This window comes from Argopecten irradians, chromosome 12, assembly GCF_041381155.1.
Source record: "Argopecten irradians isolate NY chromosome 12, Ai_NY, whole genome shotgun sequence".
Classification (NCBI taxonomy): domain Eukaryota; kingdom Metazoa; phylum Mollusca; class Bivalvia; order Pectinida; family Pectinidae; genus Argopecten; species Argopecten irradians.
This window is the reverse complement of record NC_091145.1, coordinates 12,901,276-12,914,139: the sequence shown is the minus strand read 5'-3', so window position 1 is coordinate 12,914,139 and position 12,864 is coordinate 12,901,276. Positions and strand designations below refer to the sequence as shown.

Below are 12,864 nucleotides of genomic sequence, written 5' to 3'. Positions count from 1 at the left end.
TACAATTTATACATGCATATCTGATTATTTTATATTTTATGGGACAAGGAAGTAATTCCAACCGTGTGAACGAAACAAAATTGTCAAATTTTCGAGGCGATATTTGTCTACATTATCCCGCATTACTGGTCGCATTCTATTATGTAATCTTGTTCGTTTTGTTTGTCTTGATAAAGATGCAGATCGCCTCGAAAAATTGACAATTTTGTGTTGTCCACACGGTTGGAATTACTTCCTTGTCCCATATTTGTCATTTGAAGTGATTCGTATCCAACAGACTTACGTTTGATTGAATCCCGTGTCATCTGAAAAATCCTGTTGATATTACTTCTTTGACCCTTATTATATATTTTAGAGTTCCTTTTCTGATGTAACTAATTTTACCTCTTTAGGCAGGTAATAGCACATTTAACAGAGGTCTCCTGATGAATATTGGCTACAAGGAGGCAATCAAGTCATTTAACTACAGCTGTTTTGTGTTTCACGATGTTGACCTAATACCCGAGGATGATCGAATCTATTATGGATGTGGTGAAAAACCCCGCCACCTTTCGGCCGCTGTCGACAAATTTAAGTACAGGTATGATTTCAACAATACTAATTTTACTTCATTTCATAGTTAAAATCAAATGAGGTTGAGGACGAGGTCCATTTCTTAACTCAATGTGGGTTTTATTTAAGCATTGAAGTCACTATTCACATTGGGGTATAAAAGAAATTTTGTTTGCAAACTGTGTGAATCCGCGTAGACTTCAATGCTTATAATTAATTTTCCAGGCTACTTTATCAGATGAAATACGTTTACACGTACGATTCCATTGATTTTTTTACTAGGGATTATTTTTTTCTAAATCAATACGCAACGTCAATGTTTCTATTGTGACGTCACGATAACATCGAGTTTCGGCGCCATTATCGGATTTTTTTTTGTTTTTTTCCATCTTGGAATGAAAAAAATGAATAGGCCATTCAGAAAGCCAGAAAAAAAAAGAGAAAATTAATTATAATGATTTACGGTAGCCTCTTTTAGTTCAAGTTCAGATATACGTTGATCGACAATATGGATAATTTTAGCCAATTCAAATTCCACTCAGATAATTCACCTCCAAATCTATTATCAAATTTACTATTTATGCAATGTGGAGGAGCAGTAACTCTTTGTAAATTTTAAATCCCGTAACATAACATGGCTTTATACTAACCAGTTTAATTGCTTGGGACAGTCTTACCTTGTTGTAGGACGACTGGTTCGTCTGTTGTCAGTATGAAGTGACCGGGTGGGGTGTGTTGCTTGGTGTCTTCGGCAGCATGCTCCAGTGATATAGCACTATGAAAAGGGCAACAGTTCCACTATACAAGAAGACACAACATTAATATACCGCAGTCACCCAAAACACGCACCTCGCACAACATACATACAGCACACCGCATACATGGGAGGCCGTCCTTACATGACCATAGCTGTTAATAGGACGTACATTAATCAAACCAAACCAAACCTTGTTTTCTTTTAGTATGTAATATTTTAGACTATTCTGTTTTATGTAATTATAGTATATATAGTGTCTAAGTAAGCCATCATTGGCTGGACATATCAGTTTTGCTCTTATAAAATGTTTTTACGCTGTAAGATGTTTGTCACTTTAATAAAACAATTGCTTGATTGATTGATTTGTAATTTGTCTTATACTACCGAGTCCTTCCTCCGGTGTATGCAATGCTCTGCGTGTGTGGATGTATAGGTTTAAGGAGACTGCTGTATATTCATGTTGTGCCTCCTTGTAATAGTGTTGATTTTCAATTTTTAGCTATTTTTTAGTTAATTACCCCCTAAATATTATAATAGTGTAACTCTTGCACTTTTTATAGTTCTACAAAATGATAAAATCATTTGATAAATATCTCCCAGAGTTCATAGCGGTCCCCTGAATAAAGGACCGCAATGAACCCCAGTAGGGTTGTGACGTGATTGAAGTAATGTTGGGTTATCAACCGAAATGATGCCAATAGCAATATTGGCAGCAATGAATCGCGACTAACTGCAATCGGAATACCTCAGGCTCGATACAAATAGGTTACGATAACAACCGATGAGTTCCGATAGAATTAACAAGATGACAATGACGATATGCAGTGTAAAACATGTAATTAATATGTCAAAAACGATGTTTTATTTATTTTCTCATATTTTGCAGTCGATGGTACGCGAAAATGCTTGAACAAGTATTTTAAAGCCAATCTATTTAATATGATATGTAAATAACAATATATCAATATATTTTCCTTTCGCAAAAGGACTCTACCACCATTTCCATATTTCCATATTTAATATTTAGACAAGCGTATATCACTATCTCTTTTTTATAAATTATTCATCCACATCCGTTCAATCAATCTATTTAAATTAGACTTGTAATTCCGCTCCACTATTGTGATCTTCGTTACACTCCAAAACTCTGGGTGACCTCAGCATGATTTATTAGACCTTGTATTAGAGCGTAACGTAGAGCATCGTAGTGGGGCAATATTACAAGTCTAATTTTAATGAGATTGCCCGTTCAAAATAAATAAATCCAATTAATAATCGTAAAGTTATTTACTTAATGTAATACTAATATTCAGCATTTTTTAATTAGAAAAAAAATAATACCAAGGGAATCAATTCTTTTGTGAAATTTAAAAGTGGAATAAATTTGGTTTGTTATTAGAATCGGTATGGTACGGCCCTGTCAGCTAGCCTTTGTGATCGAAGATACCATAACGACGTGGGTAAAAGTATTCACGGTCGATTATCACACAAATTACGTCACAATATGACGTAATTACCGGAAGGTTGGACTAATCAAAGATAAATTGTATTTTACCAACGTCGACGTTTTGCTATCTCGAAATCGCGTTTTGTAACGGACGAGTAACAAACCAGGAGACTTACATAGCTACTTTTTGTTATAACGCTATTTTTTTGTTAATGTATTTATATCCAGACTTCCATACGCAAATATATTTGGAGGTGTCACACAACTGCCTAGAAAAGTTATGGAAAAATTGAATGGTTTTTCCAATCTGTACTTTGGATGGGGAGGGGAGGATGATGATCTCATGACCAGGTAGTGTATCATGGATGATGTATGACTGATGTAGTAGCTTAGTCAGTATTCAAACTGACTTCATACATGTTATGCCAATTTTGGTGTTTTATATCAAATATGAAAATTATTTCTATGTTAAATTTATACTTATGATATATACAGGTTAAACATGTTTGGTGAGTATGGTAGTATTCAAACTAATTATATAACTTCATAAAATATAATGCATGCCGATTTTGGTGCTTTATATCAAAAATGAAAATTATTTATGTTAAATTCATACTGATGGTATATACAGGTTAAACATGTATGTTGAGTATGGAAGTTATATTCCACGCGATTGCGAATAAAAATATTTTTTTTCTAAGTTGCAAAACGACACGAGCTTTAGCGACTGCGTAATAAATTTCATATTCAATAACCACGAGTCATGTTATACAGAAATAATTTACATAATTCTTTGGAATGTTTGTAGGTTGAAAACTGTTAATGGCACATTTGAAAGGTACAGTATGGCGATAGCGCGATACAAAATGATAAAGCACAACCGCGAGAAAGGAAACCCTGTAAACCGGGAACGGTAAGTTGGACATTTTACCATTGATGCAATTTATTACACTATATCACTACAAGCCGTAAGGCTTTCTATTGACGTTGGGCTGATGATGAGTTATGCAAAACATGTTTGAAGTTATTCCGTCTTTGCATATTACTGAGTTAGCTCCCTTGCGGGTAGGTATCGATTGTCACGTCATTATTTTGTGAGCGCAATTCACGTCGTTTTCTCCGAAGCGTTTGACGTTACGCTCGCAAACACATGACGTCACAATCAATACCTACCCACAAGTGCAGACAACTCTGTTATATGCCAATTCGGAATATATGCCGCAATTTCCACGAATCAAGAAGAGATTTCCAAATGTTATTCACCACCGAAATATACCAACAATTTCAGAATTACAATACTCACAATGCATAAGTTTCAATTTTACAAAGTCAAATTATAGCTCAAAATGAATTTAGACACTACTGCCAAAATATATATACTTACGCCTTCAATGCAACGAAATGAGAACATTTAGTCAGACTATGAAGTTTTTGTCTACAATTTCATTTAAAATTTAAAAGTTATAAGTAATTATAATGTCACTCACACAGATATGTTTTCATATAAATAAAAAGAACTTTGAAAGTGCAACAATTTTTATGTTGTAACAAATGTTTGTAAGAGATCATACATTTTTGTCTTTGAATGATTTTCACGGCTCAATTATCAAACTGTATGGTTTTCAATAAATTACTAAACAAAAAATAGCATGTCAATTCTTTTCTCTTAGTCACAGCACATGTAATTTTTAGTAACGCTCGTAATATATTGAAAGTTGACTTTAAGGCAATGTTCGTGTACTTTGATGCCTTTGTCTTTAGGTTGTTAGTAAAAGTATAATGTTTATAGGGTGATACGGACATATATCGGGTCAATGAATATTATTGGGCTCATCTACATCGAGCGAGTCCAATAACTATTTCTCATGACCTAATATATTTCCGTACCATTCATCTAAACACTGTATAACTAATAATATTACCTACGCGGATTTCATACATCCGCTCGGTAAATATTAAATCCAGACAGTAATATTATACCACATGACATGCCTTTTTAGTAACGAATTTGTGATACTGCAAAACAGAAGTAAATTATGTTTGATACAAGTGAGAATGAAGTATATTTAGGATTTATCTCTCTTTGTAAGCATGCGATTACATGGAAACTTGCTGAGTCTACCCCGTAATGCATAATAACAAGAGACGTCTATTTTCTTTCCGAATGCACTTGAGTGTCGTTCTGTTCGAGCTTATGTTGACCCTCATATTGTGATAGTTCAGAATTGGCATATGTGAGCAAGGTTCTGGGCTTGGTCCCATAGTCAGGATTAATGACACTATCATAAGACAACAATTTCGGCTATAACAAGGGCGGAAACCCTTACTTATACATGCACAAGATAAGTTAAATGTATAGATATGAAATATACGTAACACGGACAATTACCGGTTGTATCGATACGAATCTGTTGTGTCTCAATTGGAACTGCCCGTACCAGCAGAACTGTACCGGTACAAGTGGTTCGTTTTCAGAAGCGTACCACTTGTATCCAAGATGGCGGACCCGAGATTTTTCATCATTCACCTGAATGTTTCTTTGTTTAAAACAAGGCAGAACGTATTTATACCCGATAAAATTACATGGATTGTTTATTTCAATATATGCCGAAACTATTTAGGGACTATTTTTTATATCCATTGTATTGTTAACAGCGAAAATAATTAGCTTTTATTTTCAAAGCGTATCTCTTTCATATGGGTGCCACCATCATGGAAAAATCTAAACGCGTTCTATTTGGCGGTGCAGCATCATTTTAGTACAACTGGTACGAATCCGCAAATGGAACTACGGTTTAATTATTAGTTATATCAAACATGCATAGTAATATGAGGAGTTAGCTCCCTTACATTATAATCACTTTGCACTTCAAGTAAAGGGTGAAAACAAAGCAAATTTTCCGAACGCCAAACTATTTACGGGATCATTTCTTATTTATTAAAATTTACTACATACATGTATAATTATATGAAAAAATCAATCTGTCTGAACCATTGCTTTATTCCATTTATATGCCTCATTAGGTCCTAGGCGTGTCGCTGCTATCTTAAGACCAATTCAAATAAAGGATAACAAATATTAGATTTTGGAGAGAACCATAATTTAAACATACTGTTTTAATGCAGTAGACATACTATGATTTTCAAGTATTCGCCAAGGCTTATACGGTATAAAGGATCAATTTGACGAGTGGTTTAATTTTGCTATATATTTCCACTAAAATTCTGAACACAAGTGAAATATTCAGAAATTTACTGACGTACTTAAGAACACTACATACACTATGTGTAGTCCAAAGAATATAGCAAACCGTTCTGTTAATATGATGGTATACCGTCTTGGTAAAATCTAAAAATAATGATCATGACCTCGAGCTACGTTCGCTAGCAATAGGCTATATATATAGCTACTTCAGCCATTTATTAGGCCATCATAAAACCGGCCGACGTCGTCCGTCGTACTTGGGCGTAAACTTTTCATTTAAACAACTTCTTTAATAACCGAATGACCCATCATTGTCATATTGGACATGCAGCATGGTGAGTTGAATGCCTTCATATTTCATGTTAGGCCACAGGGTCAAAATAGGCTAAACATTTAAACGACATTTTGTCAATAACAAAAAGACCCAGTTATATTATATTGGGTCTGTAGCATGCTGGAATGGAAGTTTTCCCTACATACGAGGTCACATATGTGAAAATCGTCAAGCAAATTATTTAATATTTGAAAGGCCGAAAGAGCTAAGGGATTGGGCCTCTTGTATGCTGGATAAAGTACTTCCAAGTTTGTTCACTTTAATGACCTTGATCAACATTCAGAAACTAACAATTCTGTGTTTACAATTTTCATCCCATTTTACTTGTTATATATTGTTACAGTATCAAACACCAACTACTGTATCCCTAGCCAATAGTCAGATGACCGTTTAAACTCATGGCATCATGTTTAAAATACCAATGATAGTAAAACAGTTCCACTATACAAGAAGACACAACACGAATATACATCAGTCTCCTAAAACACGCACCTCGCACAACATGCACACAACACACCGCATACATGGGAGGCCGTCCTTACATGACCATAGCTGTTAATAGGACGTTAATTAATCAAACAAACAAACAGACAAACCAATGATATTTGAGCAACAGAATTTTTTTCTATTTACATAACGCGCAAGATACTATATTTCACATTTCTACTTAGTTTTCGGTTTACTCTATGCAAACCAGATATGAGTATATTTGGCTATGAACGACCATATGGCCAATCATCTGTTACGATAGGATATACAGTTGATCTGATCTCAATTCGTTTGTAAAGAAAATATTCATGGCGCTCTAGTGGGCGTCATTATATTTAATTTCACCCGCATTGACTTTAAATCAACTGTGCACTCTATCTGGTACATGTAACAGTTTATTGCGTAAATATAATATAGATGATATACTTAAGTTTTCTTGTCATCGTTATTCAGACCGAAAGTGAAAAAATGTGGATTTGAGTTTTACAATGTATTAATATGATATCATACTTTTTTCAAGTTAAAACCTATCGTTATCGGGTTTGTCCCTAGACTTTTATTTACAGAGCAAATACGCAAAGTATTCGATTTGTCACGCAACCGTAATCATGGATACATCAGGTGTAACACATTTCACATAAGTTTTACTAATGGCTATATTACGATGGCCGAAAACGGACCGACAAAATTGTGTTACTAAAGTAACACGTTTTCGTCAGCAAAATATGTAAGTACAAATTTTTGAGTCAAAAACCTATTGCTATAAACATGCTATAGTAGTACGTTTTCGTCAACAAAATTTGTACGTACATATTTTGTTGACGAAAACCTATTGTTATGATAGTAGTAGATTTGTCTGTACATGAAATATGTACATGTTAAAAACGTACTATATAATGTTTGCTTTGGTTTGACACATACCAGATATCATGAATGCAAATCCCATTATGCATGTGACATGAACACACCTGATCTCGTTTGTTGTCTTAATAACCACAGAGTTCTCAACAAACTCGTTGTCATTTTAATCTTATAAGTGAAGTTACATTACATTTACATGGCATATGTACACTGTTTAGGTGATCAGTTTTGGATAGTTATAAATACCTGATCACATCTGCTCATATATGAATAGATACCATGTACATGATACAAAGGAAATTGCCTTGTATATGGTCGTGAGTGCAATGTGTCTTTAACATCTTTATTACGTGATTAAAAAACCGGATGACATTGTATAGCTCTGTCCATCAGATAGGAATGCAGAATTATAAAATATATCTATGCAAGATATATAGGATTTTTAATAAGTGTAATTTCCTATGAGATTTAATTAAACGAGTCTCATAAAATCTCAAATGAAATGAACAAAAATTAAAGATACTTTTCATCACATAACTACGACAACCTACATTTCGAAGAATCTCGCGTCAAATTGCAAGAATCCAGCGGGGCCGCCATTTTGTATAGACGTCACATTATTTTTCCTATTATTTTTGCATGTCACTTGAGTATTACATGTATGACCTGAAGCTATTTTCATTGGCTGGAAATTCATTGTGACGTTATAACAGAAACAAACAAAAAATGACGCCAGGAAAAATGATGTGACGTCAGGATTTCGAGGACATCAAGACAAAATGGCGGCCTCCGCTGGATTTTCGCATTACATTTTGACGTGAGATTCTTCGAAATATAGTTTGTTGTATGATGTGATAAAAGTATCTTAAATGTGTTCATTTCATATGAGATTTTATCAAACTTATTAATATTTGCTCGCAAAAAGAAAACCTTCATAGACTGTTTCATAAAAACTCCAATGTTATGAAGACTCATTCAAGATTCTATGTGTGGCAGTAATGTATAGGATACACTGACCGCTATAGTTTAATTTTATATTTGTAATGGAGCTATATGACTTACAAAAGTATTATGGTATCCATTCTAAATAATAAGCAGCTTATTTGCACCCAACATTTGTGTCCTGATTTTATGGCTTCACATACCCCGCTATCATTATGTAATGGTATATACTTCACCCTATGTTATGTTAAGATTTTGGACGATAATAGGCGTCTGTAGAAATACACTTAAAAGACCTCGGCTAAAATCGACCTAAATATATCTAATTATTTGGGATTTAAATCAGCCACAACGCCCATTTTCATACTCTAATAGTATGCATTTATGACCCCGTTGGCAGTTTGATATGAAGATTTATATAACCGAAGGTGTAATATTTCCCATATCACAATGTCACCGAGGACAAAGATTGATTGTGATACCGAAAATTCGACATAAGTAAAAAATGGCATTTTATATTTTGTGTGTCATTGTTGTAAAATCCATGTCATGTGATTTATTTTAACTAATCACATACACCGTTATGAACAGGAGTAAAATGATATGTAATAAGGCCACTTGTCCTATAATAATTTCAAATGTATCACCAAGCTATTGGTTATTCTGAAATGACTTAGATTTAACATCTGAAACGTACAGTATTTTTATGTTACTTTTAGCACTATAGGCGTCTGTAAAATACACTTAAATCAACAATAATATTGTCAATTTTGCATTAAATAAGATTTTGTCATTAAAGCATATGGTTGGAAGTTTTGTAAGATACAATCATTGTAATAATGAAATTATTTGTTTATGTTTTAGTTATATTTATGAAAACAGAAATATTAATTTGCATTGTTAAACTATATTGTTCACTTACATGTATTTGAAATAGCTAAATTTTGTTTATGTAATACTTTGTTCTTTTTAATGTTATATTGTGCGAATTTATTGTTTCTTTTTTATTTTCTTCAGGCAGAAGTTGTTAAAGAATACAGCTCGCCGTATGAAAAGCGATGGACTTACCAGTTTAAAGTATAAAGTGATGAACATCAACAGAGGGAAACTTTTTACTAATGTTACTGTAAGCATTAATCGAAGTGAATATGGTGTATGAAGGTATGAAGAATAGGGATATTCAAAACTACAAAACTTCATGAAATCCTTATATTTGGAAGACATTCGGCGAAGAAGATACCCAAACAAAAATGTTTAACATTTAAAAGAGGTGAAAAAAGGTCAAGAAAATATTTCATTTCCTGACAGTTAATTCGTTAAACTCAGAGATACCTCATGTATCTTTCATGCACTGCCCAATCATTAGTTCTTGTAAAGAATTAAATCCCAATGGGAATACGGGTCAAGATACTGGAACATGAACGTAGAAACTATATTAAATCTTAACGTTTTAATGAATACTGGAACATGAATGTAGAAACTACTAAATCTAAAGGATTTAATCGATACTGGAAAATGAATGTAGAATTTATCAAATCTAAACTTTTAATGAAATCTTCAATACATTATGACCCATGTAAAAAAACCTATTATCAATCAATTCAGTAGCATGATAAAAGAATGGTGGAAGTTCTCAAAAATGAAGATAAAAGAAGTGTATGTTCTAGTTACAGTTGTATGACCGCACAACGTAGCAAAAACTGCGTGCGCAAATCGTCCGCATATCGTGCATACATCATGTGCACAGCTGTGCGGTTCGGATCGCACACCGCACAGCTGTGCGGTCCGTACCGCACAGCTGTGCGATCTCGACGATCGGTCAATCAAATTTGCGAAATAATTCCATAAACGGACCGTGTTGATGAGTATAATTTACTTGTACTGTCCTTCCAGTGATATCTAAACCTAATACTTAATTTCTGTTTAAACATATGTTTCTACACATGTAATATTTTATCATAATACTTGAAATATAGTTTGATTGATATACATTTAATTTTGATTTATTCATTGTATGGTCAGTTAAAGCGATATCTCTATATATTATACAGTTGTGTGACCGCACAACGTTACACGATGTGCGGTGTGCGGACGATGTGCGCACGATGTATGCACGATGTGCGGTCTGTGCGGTAGGAACGGTGTCTGGGCGATAGCTATCGTGGTTGATACAAATTTAGGAATTCAATTTTATTGAGTAATTAAACAACCGAAACGATGATGGGGTTTTATTTCTACTCTATTGAAGACACGGTAAATCTAAATGTGATATATAAAGGATATCCATTAAATAATAAATATGAATTTTTTTGTTTTGTTTTGTTTTTGATAAATTTACGTACTTGGGGCTGATAAACAGTCTTCTGTAAGGGGTAATTAGATCTTAACAATGTTGATTTTAAATATCTTCAGACTTTGTTTTTCTTTCTATGTACATCTACATGTAATATGATACAATATTGTATTTTATGTGTATGGATAAAAACTAAAATAGATCTACATGTATGATTAAAATGTCTCTTGAAAACATGAATTATATATGACACATTATTTTATGTTCATGTCATTACTTTTAGTTAACAAATTTATTTAATTTTCTAATAAATGTACATAACTTTATATAAATTTCATGTTTATATATAATATATATAGAGATAGTAACATATGTTTAAACAGAAATTAATTATTAGATTTAGATATCAATAAACTGACAGTACAAGCAAACTAGACTCATCAACACGGCCCGTGTATGGATCGATTTCGCAAATTTGATTGACCAAATTTAAATCGTCCTCTCGCACAGCTGTGCGGTACGGACCGCACAGCTGTGCGGTTTGCGATACGAACCGCACAGCTGTGCGCACGATGTATGCACGATGTGTGCTTGCAGTTTTGGAAAGTTGTGCGTTCACTCAACTGTATATAAACATGAAATTTATATTGAAATAAAGCACAAGTTGTGTACATTTATTAGAAGATTATTAACTAAAAGTGATAACATGTATATTAAAACAATTATATGTATTAGTGTTATATATAATTCATGTTGTCAAGAGAGATTCTAATCATACGTGTAAATCTGTTTAATTAGTGTTTACACAGACGCATAATAATACAATATTTTATCATATTACATGTTCGTAGATATATGTACATATGTTATACAAATGTTTAATTGGTTCAAAAGTTTGTTGCATGCACTGATATATATATATACATGTACTTTACGTTGTACGGGGGATACAGGTATACATTGTACCTGCTTTTACGTATATATAAGTATATATATAAATGACTTGTGTACTGTAAATTATAGGCACACAGGGCTGTCGTTATAGTCACAGGTAAGCCTAGGGCCCTTTTCTCTCTCTTTTCCCATCCCACCACCTAGGAAGGTGACACCTTACCTGAGATGATGATCAGTCAGGCGTCACAGGTAAGATCTACCAATTTTCTTCAATTCAATTGATAACAAGCATGCTGTGATCGTCTCTGTACCTGTATAACCTGATTTTGTAAAGTCTGTTTGACCCCATGTGTGATTTTGTTTCAAATAATAATAATAATAAACTTATAGCTACTTTTTATCAAATTGCGTTTATTCTTTCAATTGAGAATAATTGATATAATATATTTTTTCTCAAAATGAAGATAATTTACACATTTTTTGTATCTTTTTTTATCTTATTTACATTGTATCTTTTTCCAGGAAAGGGAGAGGGTTTATTAATAGTTAAATTTATACTACATATATGTGTATTTCAAACATGCTTCGAGACAATACCCATTTGGTTCCCTTATACCCAGTCCCACCCCAAACCTACATGTACATTGTACCTAATACATGTACAGTATGTATAGTAGAAACACCGAAAACTGTAGATTAGTCAAGATAATGGACAATGCGAGGCCCGAAGGACCGAGCATTGTTCATTATCTTGACTAATCTACAGTTTGAGGTGTTTCTCTTACTTAAAACATGGCACTCTGATGTACAATGCTAACTATGGCTATTTCGTAACTAATCTACAGCTACAGGTAAGGCCTTCAACCATCTTTGACACTGAACATGTCAGCACAGTAATTGTTGTAATATGTCTACTCTGGTCGTGCATGCATTGCATGAATTTTTCATGAAATTCCATACCAATGTTAATACCAGAGATTTTTTTGGAGTTTGAGTTATCTTCATTCTGAGTAGAGCAGTACAAGAGGCAACATGGCAGACAGTATAGATCAGATCTTTACGAAGTCAAACTATCTAAAATGATTATCAA

At 33.4% G+C, this 12,864-nt stretch overlaps 1 protein-coding gene across 2 annotated transcripts in view; it reads left to right on the top strand.

Annotated features, from left to right (window-relative positions):
- LOC138336459 (beta-1,4-N-acetylgalactosaminyltransferase bre-4-like) overlaps window positions 1-10,902 on the top strand; it is a 46,345-nt gene extending 35,443 nt beyond the window's left edge. The window contains exons 3-6 of one of the 2 annotated variants that reach the window (XM_069285965.1): window positions 393-580; window positions 2,985-3,107; window positions 3,565-3,669; window positions 9,605-10,902. In XM_069285965.1, coding sequence (XP_069142066.1) covers window positions 393-580; window positions 2,985-3,107; window positions 3,565-3,669; window positions 9,605-9,746 — 558 coding nt within the window. In that variant the 3' untranslated portion in view covers window positions 9,747-10,902. The remainder of the gene's footprint in view (window positions 1-392; window positions 581-2,984; window positions 3,108-3,564; window positions 3,670-9,604) is intronic. The other variant, XM_069285966.1, reaches the window with a different exon arrangement.
- Window positions 10,903-12,864: the final 1,962 nt, after the last annotated feature.